At 47.5% G+C, this 12,919-nt stretch overlaps 1 protein-coding gene across 1 annotated transcript; it reads left to right on the forward strand.

Annotated features, from left to right (window-relative positions):
- The first annotated feature begins 6,363 nt into the window (after positions 1-6,363).
- On the forward strand, positions 6,364-12,714 carry ATP5IF1 (ATP synthase inhibitory factor subunit 1). The gene is made up of 3 exons (XM_038758233.1): positions 6,364-6,469; positions 8,764-8,876; positions 12,415-12,714. The coding sequence occupies exons 1-3, from the start codon at positions 6,395-6,397 to the stop codon at positions 12,554-12,556; spliced, it is 330 nt and encodes a 109-aa protein (XP_038614161.1). The 5' UTR covers positions 6,364-6,394; the 3' UTR covers positions 12,557-12,714.
- Positions 12,715-12,919: the final 205 nt, after the last annotated feature.

A 12,919-nucleotide genomic window follows, 5' to 3' on the forward strand; every position in this document is an offset into this window, starting at 1 on the left:
GCAAAGCACTGTTCTAAGCGCTGGGGAGGTTACAAGGTGATCAGGTTGGCCCATGGGGGGGCATAATAATAATAATGACGGCATCTCTTAATAATAATAATAATAATAATGATGATGGTGTTTGTTAAGCGCTTACTATGTGCAAAGCACTGTTCTAAGCGCTGGGGAGGTTACAAGGTGATCAGGTTGTCCCATGGGGGGGCATAATAATAATAATGATGGCATCTCTTAATAATAATAATAAAAATAATGATGGTGTTTGTTAAGCGCTTACTATGTGCAAAGCACTGTTCTAAGCGCTGGGGAGGTTACAAGGTGATCAGGTTGTCCCGTGGGGGGGCATAATAATAATAATGACAGCATCTCTTAATAATAATAATAATAATGATGGTGTTTGTTAAGCGCTTACTATGTGCAAAGCACTGTTCTAAGCGCTGGGGAGGTTACAAGGTGATCAGGTTGGCCCATGGGGGGGCATAATAATAATAATGACGGCATCTCTTAATAATAATAATAATAATGATGATGATGGTGTTTGTTAAGCGCTTACTCTGTGCAAAGCACAGTTCTAAGCGCTGGGGAGGTTACAAGGTGATCAGGTTGGCCCATGGGGGGGGCATAATAATAATAATGACGGCATCTCTTAATCATGATAATAATAATAATAATGATGGTGTTTGTTAAGCGCTTACTATGTGCAAAGCACTGTTCTAAGCGCTGGGGAGGTTACAAGGTGATCAGGTTGGCCCGTGGGGGGGCATAATAATAATAATAATGACGACATCTCTTAATAATAATAATAATGGTGTTTGTTAAGCGCTTACTCTGTGCAAAGCACTGTTCTAAGCGCTGGGGAGGTTACAAGGTGATCAGGTTGTCCCTTGGGGGGGCATAATAATAATAGTGATGGCATCTCTTAATAATAATAATAATAATAATAATAATGATGATGTTTGTTAAGTGCTTACTCTGTGCAAAGCACTGTTCTAAGCACTGGGGAGGTTACAAGGTGATCAGGTTGGCCCATGGGGGGGCATAACAATAATAATGACGGCATCTCTTAATAATAATAATAATAATAATAATAATGATGGTGTTTGTTAAGCACTTACTATGTGCAAAGCACTGTTCTAAGCGCTGGGGAGGTTACAAGGTGATCGGGTTGGCCCATGGGGGGGGCATAATAATAATAATAATAATAATGGTGTTTGTTAAGTGCTTACTATGTGCAAAGCACTGTTCTAGGCGCTGGGGAGGTTACAAGGTGATCAGGTTGTCCCATGGGGGGGCATAATAATAATAATGACGGCATCTCTTAATAATAATAATAATAATAATGATGCTGTTTGTTAAGCGCCTACTATGTGCAAAGCACTGTTCTAAGCGCTGAATGAATGTTTTGTTGTCTGTCTCCCCCGTCTAGACTCTGAACCCGCTGTTGGGTAGGGACTGTCTCTAGATGTTGCCAACTTGTACTTCCCAAGCGCTTAGTACAGTGCTATGCACACAGTAAGTGCTCAATGAATACGATTGATTGATTGATTGACCGTCTCTGTATGTTGCCAACTTGGACTTCGCAAGCGCTTAGTACAGTGCTCTGCACACAGTAAGCGCTCAATAAATGCTATTGAATGAATGAATGAATGAATGACACAAAGCGATCAGGTTGTCCCACGTGGGGCTCGCAGTCTTCAGCCCCATTTTACAGATGAGGGAACTGAGGCAGAGAAGTTAATAATAATAATAACAATGATGGCATTTGTTAAGCGCTTACTATGTGCCAAGCACTGTTCTAAGCGCTGGGGGGGATACAAGGCAATCAGGTTGTCCCACGTGGGGCTCGCAGTCTTTATCCCCATTTTACAGATGAGGGAACTGAGGCACAGAGAAGTTAATAATAATAATAATAATATTGATGGCATCTCTTATAATAATAATAATAATAATAATGATGGTGTTTGTTAAGCACTTACTATGTGCAAAGCACTGTTCTAAGCGCTGAATGAATGTTTTGTTGTCCGTCTCCTCCCTCTAGACTGTGAGCCCACTGTTGGGTAGGGACCATCTCTGTATGTTGCCAACTTGTACTTCACAAGTGCTTAGTCCAGTGCTCTGCACGCAGTAAGCACTCAATAAATGCTATTGAATGAATGAATGACACAAGGTGATCAGGTTGTCGCACGTGGGGCTCGCAGTCTTCATCCCCATTTTACAGATGAGGGAACTGAGGCACAGAGAAAATAATAATAATAATGATGGCATTTGTTAAGCGCTTACTATGTGCAAAGTACTGTTCTAAGCGCTGGGGGGGACACAAAGGTCGGTTGTCCCACGTGGGGCTCGCAGTCTTCATCCCCATTTTACAGATGAGGGAACTGATGGTTCACGTCCTATCTCTGTATTACAGACTGTGAGCCCACTGTTGGGTAGGGACCGTCTCTGCATGTTGCCAACTTGTACTTCCCAAGCGCTTAGTACAATGCTCTGCACACAGTAAGTGCTCAATAAATGCTATTGAATGAATGAATGAATGAATGACACAAGGCGATCAGGTTGTCCCACATGGGGTTCGCAGTCTTCATCCCCATTTTACAGATGAGGGAATTGAGGCACAGAGAAGTTAATAATAATAATGATAATGATGGCATTTGTTAAGCGCTTACTATGTGCAAAGCACTGTTTTAAGCACTGGGGGGGATACAAGGCAATCAGGTTGTCCCACGTGGGGCTCCACTTACTTGTTTTATGACTTTGGGTAAGTCACTTAAATTTTTTGTGCTTCAGTTCCCTCATCTGCAAAATGAAGAAGCAGCATGGAATAGGGATAGAGCATGGAACTGGGAATCAGAAGTTCATGGGTTCTAATCCCAGCTCTGCCACTTGTCTGCTGTGTGACCCTGGGCAAGTCACTTCACTTCTCTGTGCCTCAGTTACCTCATTTGTAAAATGGGGATTGAGACTGGGAACCCCATGTGGGACAAGGACTGTGTCCAACCCTATTTGCTTGTATCCACCCCAGTGCTTAGTACGGTGCGTGGCACAAAATTAGCTCTAAACAAATACCACTGTTATTATTATTAATACCTGTTCTTCTTCCTGCTTAGATTGTGAGCCCCACATGGGAGCCGATTATCTTCTCTCTATCCCAGTGCTTACTATAGTGTCTGACACATAGTAAGTGCTTAGCAAATGCCACAGTTATCATCATCAATCGTATTTACTGAGCGCTTACTGTGTGCAGAGCACTGTACTAAGCGCTGTACTAAGTACTTATGTAAGTGGGAAGAGAGAAAGGAGAGGCGTTTGTGACTTGAGGGCTCAGATGAGAGAGTGCAAAGGTTTTGCACCTTCTGCAAAAACAACACTGAGTGATTCTCCCTGTCCTATCACCAGAACCATAGACAGTCAGGCACGCCTGTCTGCTTTTCTACAGCCCCCTTGAGAATCAATCAATCAATCGTATTTATTGAGCGCTTACTGTGTGCAGAGCACTGTACTAAGCACTTGGGAAGTACAAATTGGCAACATCTAGAGACAGTCCCTACCCAACAGTGGGCTCACAGTCTAAAAGGGGGAGACAAAACCAAACATACTAACAAAATAAAATAAGAGAAGGCCAAGTATTGGACAATGCTTGACCTCCTTAGAGGGCAGGGACAGGAATTCTGGATGTGGGTGTTTAGCTGGGAAGGTTTATTCCTTCGGTGAAGGAGGCGTCACTCTGGTGAGATTCTCCCACGGTTATGGAAGAGTTTGGGCCTTTTCTAGACCGCAGGCTCATTGTGGACAGGGAACTTGTCTACCAACTCTGTTATACTGTACCCTCCAAAGTGCTTAGTACAGTGATCTGCAATCAATCAATCAATCGTATTTACTGAGCGCTTACTGTGTGCAGCACACAGTAAGTGCTCCATAAATATGATTAATTGATTCTCCTGTGGGATATGTTGCCATTTGCTGCAGTTGACACTGTCTTCAGCTTTGTCACTGCCCCACGATCCCCTCAAAGCTCCCATCCGTCAAGAACCACTCCTTTCCTGATTACCTCCCACCAGGCTGGTCTGCCTGCCACAGTTATCTCCCAACTTCAGCTGTCACGTCGCAGCAACTGAGGCTGTGCTGCACCACACCCTTGAAGGGTTGTTGGTCCCTCTGCTGCTGACATCCCATTTCAGCACTCCATCATCATCAATCATATTTATTGAGCGCTTACTGTGTGCAGAGCACTGGACTAAGCGCTTGGGAAGTACTAATTGGCAACATATAGAGACAGTCCCTAGCCAACAGTGGGCTCACAGTCTAAAAGGGGGAGACAGAGAACAAAACCAAACATACTAACAAAATAAAATAAATAGAATAGATATGTACAAGTAAAATAAATAGAGTAATAAATATGTACAAACATATATACATATATACAGGTGCTCCCTGGGTACCCTACTCTCACTCCTTCTATATCACCAGCTTCAACTCTAGAAGACTGACTGATCCTGTCTTGCCACTTGACATTGAGTATACATGTATATACACCTGTATATATGTATATATGGTTGTACATATTTATTAGTCTATTTATTTATTTATCTTACTTGTACATTTCTATCCTATTTATTTTATTTTGTTGGTATGTTTGGTTCTGTTCTCTGTCTCCCCCTTTTAGACTGTGAGCCCACTGTTGGGTAGGGACTGTCTCTATGTGTTGCCAATTTGTACTTCCCAAGCGCTTAGTACAGTGCTCTGCACATAGTAAGCGCTCAATAAATACGATTGATTGATTGATTGATTGATTATGGCCCAACAGTGTTACAAATGGACCTGGGCAGGTCGTTGTTTGTGGAGCTTAGTTGGGGTTCAGATCTTTCAACAAGAGTCGAAAGTCCAGAGAAGAGTTGAAAGTCCAGAGAAAACTGGACAGCCCTCCATCTCTGAAGACCTTTGGCTTAGTCTAAAGTCTTATGCCATGCTGCCCCTACTTTTTATCCAACAGGCTCCCAAAGTATCTATTAGTCTTCTCTATTCAATTTTCTACCTCCTTGCCTACATTTAGATACTTGGGCAGTGCTGCCCAAATTCTGTACCAGAATCCTGGTTTGACTTCTGAGAAGGAGCATGGCTTAATGGCTAGAATACAGGCCTGGGACTCAGAAGGACCTGAGTTCTAATGTCGCTCCACCATGTCTACTGTGTGACTTGTCATTTCACTTCTCCGGGCCTCGATTACCTTATCTGTAAGATGGGAAGAGTTTGAGCCTCATGTGGGACAGGGACTGTGTCCAACCTGATTAACTTGTATTTACCCAGCACTTAGAATAGTGCTTGGCACATAGTAAGCACTTAACAAGAGGCCTTCCCAGACTGAGCCCCCTGTTTCCTCTCCTCCTCCTCACGCCCCCAAACCTACCTCCTTCCCCTCCCCACAGCACCTGTATATATGTTTGTACAGATTTATTACTCTATTTTACTTGTACATTTTTACTATTCATTTTGTTAATGATATGCATCTAGCTTTATTTCTATTTATTCTGATGACTTGATACCTGTCCACATGTTTTGTTTTGTTGCCTGTCTCCCCCCTCTAGACTGTGAGCCCATTGTTGGGTAGGGACCGTCTCTATATGTTGCCAACTTGTACTTCCCAAGCGCTTAGTACAGTGCTCTGCACACAGTAAGCGCTCAATAAATATGATTGAATGAATGAATGAGGTAAGATGGGGGGGATGGAGAGGGGGACGAGGGGACACTTATAGACTGTGAGCCCACTGTCGGGTAGGGCCTGTCTCTATATGTTGCCAACTTGTACTTCCCAAGCGCTTAGTACAGTGCTCTGCACACAGTAAGCGCTCAATAAATACGATTGACGATGATGAGAGGAAGGAAGGGGCTCAGTGTGGGAAGGCCTCCTGGAGGAGGTGAGCTCTCAGTAGGGCCTTGAAGGGAAGGGCCTTGAACAGTGCTTTGCCCATAGTAAGCACTTAATCAATCAATCGTATTTATTGAGCGCTTGCTGTGTGCAGAGCACTGTACTAAGCGCTTACTAAATGCTATCATTATTATTATTATTATTATTAAGAAGCACGGTTTAAAAACAAAATCTTTCAGCCCCGTCATTCCCCGACGCCCTCCGCCTCACGCCCGAGGCAAGGCATGCCGGGAAAACGGGGAGGGCCCTTCTGGACGGCGGTCACGGCGCATGCGCACATCCGTCGCCCTTGTGCTAGCATACGGTACCCTTGAGCGGGGGGGCGCCCGGCCGTGGCCCCGCCCTCCTCCTTCTTCGCGGCGATTGGTTGTTGCTCGTCTGGCCCCGCCCCCCGGCGGCGGTGATTGGCTGCGGGCCTGAGGCGGCGCGCGCGCTGGGGCGGGGTCGGCGGCGCGCGCCTGTGGAGGCCCAGCAATGGCGGCCGTTCGGCTGGGGGTGTGTGGCATCAGGGCCCTGCAGGCCCGTGGCTATGGCAACGACGCCGGACAGGTAGGGTGGCGACCCCCATCCTGTCCCTCAGGCCTCGGTGAACCCCGGCCCTGACTTGGCCTGTCCCTCCCCGTTCTCCTGTATAAATATATATATATAAATATAGAATATCTATTGTATTGTATATTGTATATATCATCAATCGTATTTATTGAGCGCCTACTGTGTGCAGAGCACTGGACTAAGCGCTTGGGAAGTCCAAGTTGGTAACATATAGAGACAGTCCCTACCCATATTATATATATACAATATATATATTTTTAGACTGTGAGCAGTGGGCTCACAGTCTAAAAATATATATATTGTATATATATAATATGTGTTGTGTATATATTGTATATATATAATATGTATTGTATATTGTATTGTATTTTGTATATATATTGTATATATATACACAAAACCAAACATACTAACAAAATAAAATAAATAGAATGGATATGGACAGGTAAGATAATTTATAGATAGAGTAATAAATATGCACAAACATATATACAGGTGCTGTGGGGAAGGGAAGAGCCCTTCTGTCTCCCCCTTCTAGACTGTGAGCCCACTGTTGGGTAGGGACTGTCTCTATGTGATGCCAGTTTGTACTTCCCAAGCGCTTAGTACAGTGCTCTGCACATAGTAAGCGCTCAATAAATACGATTGATTGATTGATTGATTGAAGGAGGTATGACGGGGGGGATGGAGAGGGGGACGAGTATATATGTTTGTACATATTTATTACTCTATTTTACTTGTGCTTATCTATGCACAAGTATATATGTTTGTACATATTTGTTACTCTATTTATTTTACTTGTACCTATCTATTCTCTTTATTTTGTTTTGTTAGTATGTTTGGTTTTGTTCTCTGGCTCCCCCTTTTAGACTGTGAGCCCACTGTTGGGTAGGGACTGTCCCTATATGTTGCCAACTTGGACTTCCCAAGCGCTTAGTACAGTGCTCTGCACACAGTGAGCGCGCAATAAATACGATTGATTGATTGATTGTCTCCCCCTTTTAGACTGTGAGCCCGCTGTTGGGTAGGGACCGTTTCTAGATGTTGCCAACTTGGACTTCCCAAGCGCTCAGTGCGGTGCTCTGCACACAGTAAGCGCCCAATAAATACGACTGGTGTCGTATTGGTGTCATCCTCGACTCTGCTCTCTCATTCACCCCTCACATCCAAGCCGTCACCAAAACCTGCCGGTCTCAGCTCCGCAACATTGCCAAGATCCGCCCTTTCCTCTCCATCCAAACCGCTACCCTGCTCGTTCAAGCTCTCATCCTATCCCGTCCGGACTACTGCACCAGCCTCCTCTCTGATCTCCCATCCTCGTGTCTCTCTCCACTTCAATCCATACTTCATGCTGCTGCCCGGATTATCTTTGTCCAGAAACGCTCTGGGCATATCACTCCCCTCCTCAAAAATCTCCAATGGCTACCGATCAATCTGCGCATCAGGCAGAAACTCCTCACCCTGGGCTTCCAGGCTGTCCATCCATCACCTCGCCCCCTCCTACCTCCCCTCCCTTCTGTCCTTCTCCAGCCCAGCCCGCACCCTCCGCTCCTCCACCACTAATCTCCTCACTGTACCTCGCTCTCGCCTGTCCCGCCATCGACCCCCGGCCCACGTCATCCCCCCGGGCCTGGAATGCCCCCAATCCCTCTGCCCATCCGCCAAGCTAGCTCTCTTCCTCCCTTCAAGGCCCGGCTGAGAGCTCACCTCCTCCAGGAGGCCTTCCCAGACTGAGCCCCTTCTTTCCTCTCCCCCTCATCCCCCTCTCCATCCCCCCGTCTTACCTCCTTCCCTTCCCCACAGCACCTGTATATATGTATATATGGTTGTACATATTTATTACTCTATTTATTTATTTATTTATTTTACTTGTACATTTCTATCCTACTTACTTTATTTTGTTGGTATGTTTGGTTCTGTTCTCTGTCTCCCCCTTTTAGACTGTGAGCCCACTGTTGGGTAGGGACTGTCTCTATGTGATGCCAATTTGTACTTCCCAAGCGCTTAGTACAGTGCTCTGCACATAGTAAGCGCTCAATAAATACGATTGATTGATTGATTGACTGATTGATTGTTGGGTAGGGACTGTCTCTAGATGTTGCCAACTTGGACTTCCCAAGCGCTTAGTGCGGTGCTCTGCACACAGTAAGCGCTCAATAAATACGATTGATTGTTGGGTAGGGGCCGTCTATATGTTGCCAACTTGGACTTCCCAAGCGCTTAGTCCAGTGCTCTGCACACAGTAAGCGCTCAATAAATGCAATTGATTGATTGATTGATTCTCCCTGCAGCTCGGGGAGCTGGGCAAAGGGGCCGGGAAAGGCGGGGGCGGCGGCGGCTCCATCCGGGAAGCGGGCGGCGCTTTCGGCAAGAAGCAGGCGGCAGAGGAGGAGCGCTACTTCAGGTGAGGACAGGGAATGTACTTCCCAAGCGCTTAGTCCAGTGCTCTGCACACAGTAAGCGCTCAATAAATACGATTGATTGATCCAGGAGGCCGTCCCAGACTGAGCCTCCTCGTCCCCCTCTCCATCCCCCCCGTCTTACCTCCTTCCCTCCCCCACAGCACCTGTATATATGTATACATGTTTGTACATATTTATTACTCTATTTATTTATCTTGTACATATCTGTTCTATTTATTTTATTTTGTTAGTATGTTTGGTTTTGTTCTCTGTCTCCCCCTTCTAGACTGTGAGCTCGCTGTTGGGCTCACAGACTGAGCCCCTTCCTTCCTCTCCCCCTCGCCCCCCTCTCCATCCCCCCCATCTTACCTCCTTCCCTTCCCCACAGCACCTGTATATATGTATATATGTTTTTACATATTTATTACTCTATTTATTTATTTATCTTACTTGTACATATCTATTCTATTTATTTTATTTTTTTAGTATGTTTGGTTTTGTTCTCTGTCTCCCCCTTCTAGACTGTGATCCCACTGTTGGGTAGGGACCGTCTCTATATGATGCCAACTTGGACTTCCCAAGTGCTTAGTACAGTGCTCTGCACACAGTGCTCAATAAATATGATTGATTGATTGATTGATGTATAATAATAATAATAATAATAATAAGAGTGCTTACTATGTGCAAAGCACTGTTCTAAGCACTGGGGGGATACAACGTAATCAGGTGGTCCCATGTGGGGCTCACAGTCTTCGTCCCCATTTTACAGATGAGGTAACTGAGACCCAGAGAAGTGAAGTGACTTTCCCAAAGTCACACAGCTGACAAGTGGTGGAGCTGGGATTAGAACCCATGACCTCTGACTCCAAAGTCCATGCTCGTTCCACTGAGCCACGATGTTTGTACATATTTATTACTCTATTTTACTTGTACATATCTATTCTGTTTATTTCATTTTGTTAATATGTTTGGTTTTGTTCTCTGTCTCCCCCTTCTAGACTGTGAGCCCACTGTTGGGTAGGGACCATCTCTATATGTTGCCAACTTGTACTTCCCAAGCGCTTAGTACAGTGCTCTGCACACAGTAAGCGCTCAATAAATACGATTGATTGATTGCACTTCCCAAGCACTTAGTACAGTGCTCTGCACACCATAAGCGCTCAATAAATACGATTGATTGATTGATCCTCTCACCCCCTCGGGCCTCGAACAACCTGGGAGCCTGATGATGATGGCATTTATTAAGCACTTACTATGTGCAAAGCACTGTTCTAAGCGCTGGGGAGGTTACGAGGTGAGCAGGTCGTCCCACGGGGGGCTCACAGTCTTAATCCCCATTTTACAGATGAGGTAACTGGGGCACAGAGAAGTTAAGCGACTTGCCCAAAGTCACACAGCTGGCAACTGGCAGAGCCAGGATTTGAATCAATCAATCAATCGTATTTATTGAGCGCTTACTGTGTGCAGAGCACTGTACTAAGCGCTTGGGAAGTCCAAGTTGGCAACATATAGAGACAGTCCCTACCCAACAGTGGGCTCACAGTCTAGAAGGGGGAGACAGAGAACAAAACCAAGCATATTAACAAAATAAAATAAATAGAATAGATATGTACAAGTAAAATAAATAGAGTAATAAATATGTACAAACATATATGCATATATACAGGTGCTGTGGGGAAGGGAAGGAGGTAAGACGGGGCGGGGTGGGGATGACCTCCGACTCCAAAGCCCGTGCTCATTTCCACTGAGCCACGCTGCTTCTCACGCTGTTGCCCGAGGCCGAAAGGCCCCCCAACTACTTCCCCTCCGTGGAGATGACCCTTTTCCTCCCTCCTCAATCAATCAATCAATCGTATTTATTGAGCACTTACTGTGTGCAGAGCACTGTACTAAGCGCTCACTCCTTACACTCCTTACACTGTACTCCTCTCCCCCACCTTACCACCGCGTCCGCCCACAGGTGGGGCCACACCAGGGCACGGGGTAGTAATAATAATAATAATAATGATGGCATTTGTTAAGCGCTTACTATGTGCAGAGCACTGTTCTAAGCGCTGGTGGGGGGGGATACAAGGTGATCAAGTTGTCCCATGCGGGGCTCACAGTCTTAATCCCCCTTTTACAGATGAGGCTCAGAGAAGTTGCCCAAGGTCACACAGCGGACATGTGGCGGAGTTGGGATTTGAACCCGTGACCCCTGACTCCAAAGCCCGTACTGCTTCCACTGAGCCACGCTGCTTCTCTAGTATTGCTTGGGCAGGGCCAGGGGTAGAAGGCCTTCCCTTTTACTGTCTCTCTCCCCCTCCCTCCGCCACCCCGGGCTGGCCCGATCCCGAATTGACCTCCGGTCCGGGAAGAGGCCCGCTCCGGTTCAGGCCCGGGCGGAATAAGGTGTGACATCCCAGTCCCGACTACGTCTCCGACGACAGCCGCCCATCTCTGAGGGCGGGGATGGGTAGGGCAAGTTTCGGAAGGCCTAGGGAGTGGCAACTCCGGAGGAGACTGGCTCCGTGTGCGGACAGTGTGCTGCACGGATGCGCAAGGAAGAGGCTGCCGTGGAACTCCTTAATTGGGCTGCAGTCAAGAAGACCGGGTAGGGGCAACAGGAGGGCCCACCCTCCCCAACCCCGGCATTCCCATCTGTTACCCGCCCCCAGAAGCCAGCCCAGCCCTAGCCATGGGCTGCCCGGCTCCAACCTTGTCCGCTGTGTGACTCTGGGCAAGTCGCTTATCATCATCATCAATCGTATTTATTGAGCACGTACTGTGTGCAGAGCACTGTACTAAGCGCTTGGGAAGTACAAGTTGGCAGCATACAGAGACAGGCCCTACAGACATGTGGGGGAGGTGGGATTCAAACCCATGACCTCTGCCTCCCAAGCCCGCGCTCTTTCCACTGAGCGGATGGAGAGATGAAGGGATGGAGAGGTGGGATGGAGGGATGGAGGATTGGGAGACGAAGGGATGGGGAGATGGAGGGATGAAAGATGGAGGGATGAAGGGATGGGGGATTGGGAGATGGAGAGATGATGGGATGAGGAGATGACGGGATGAGGGGATGACGGGATGGGGGATGACGGGATGGGGGGATGACGGGATGGGAGACTGTGGGTTGGAGGGCAGAGGCTCTGGGTCTGGGGGAGGCCCCTGTGTCCCTGGCTCCGTCCGTCCGTCCGTCGGTCGGACGGACCTGGAGGCGGTGGCTCTTGACGAGGTGCATGTTGAGCGCGGGCCCGTTGGGCAGGATCTTTCCGCAGCCGCGCACGGTGCTTATCTTCTCTGTGCCTTAGTTACCTCATCTGCAAAATGGGGATGAAGACCGTGAGCCCCCCGTGGGACAACCTGATCACCTTGTAACCTCCCCAGTGCTTTGCACGTAATAAGCGCTTAATAAATGCCATCATCATCATTATTCTGGGGTGGCCCATTCAGGGCGACCCAGGGTCCCCGGTGGGGAGCCGGCAGTGAGGGGTCGGAATCGTGGCCCCACTGGCCGGAATTTCGTAAGCAATCAGCCCCCCGGGGGTGGTGTCCTTGTAGGGAGAAAGGCCAGGAGCAGCTGGCCGCCTTGAAGAAACACCACGAGGAGGAGATCTCTCACCACAAGATGGAAATCGAGCGCCTGCAGAAAGAGATCGAGCGCCATAAGCACAAGATTAAGAAGCTCCGTAATGATGACTGAGTTGTGGCCCTCGAGGGCCAGGGGCTCACTGGTCGCGGTCCCCCTATTAATCAGGGACCGGCGCGTGCCCGGTGCTGACTTGCCTCAAGCTTGACGTTCTCTGTTCTACTTTTTGTTCCGCTGCATCCCACTGTGGTAATAAACTGATGGGTGAACCAGCTGCCTTGCTGATTTGATTGTGGGCCCGGGGACTCAGCTCCATATTTGCGGGGTGGTGGGGGGCTGCATGCTGGAAGCTACTCTCCCAAGTGCTCAGTACAGTGCTCTGCACACAGTAAGTTCTCAATAAGCAGCAGCAGAAGCAGCATGGCTCAGTGGAAAGAGCCCGGGCTTTGGAGTCAGAGGTCATGGGTTCAAATCCCC

Source organism: Tachyglossus aculeatus, chromosome 16 (assembly GCF_015852505.1).
Source record: "Tachyglossus aculeatus isolate mTacAcu1 chromosome 16, mTacAcu1.pri, whole genome shotgun sequence".
Lineage (NCBI taxonomy): Eukaryota > Metazoa > Chordata > Mammalia > Monotremata > Tachyglossidae > Tachyglossus > Tachyglossus aculeatus.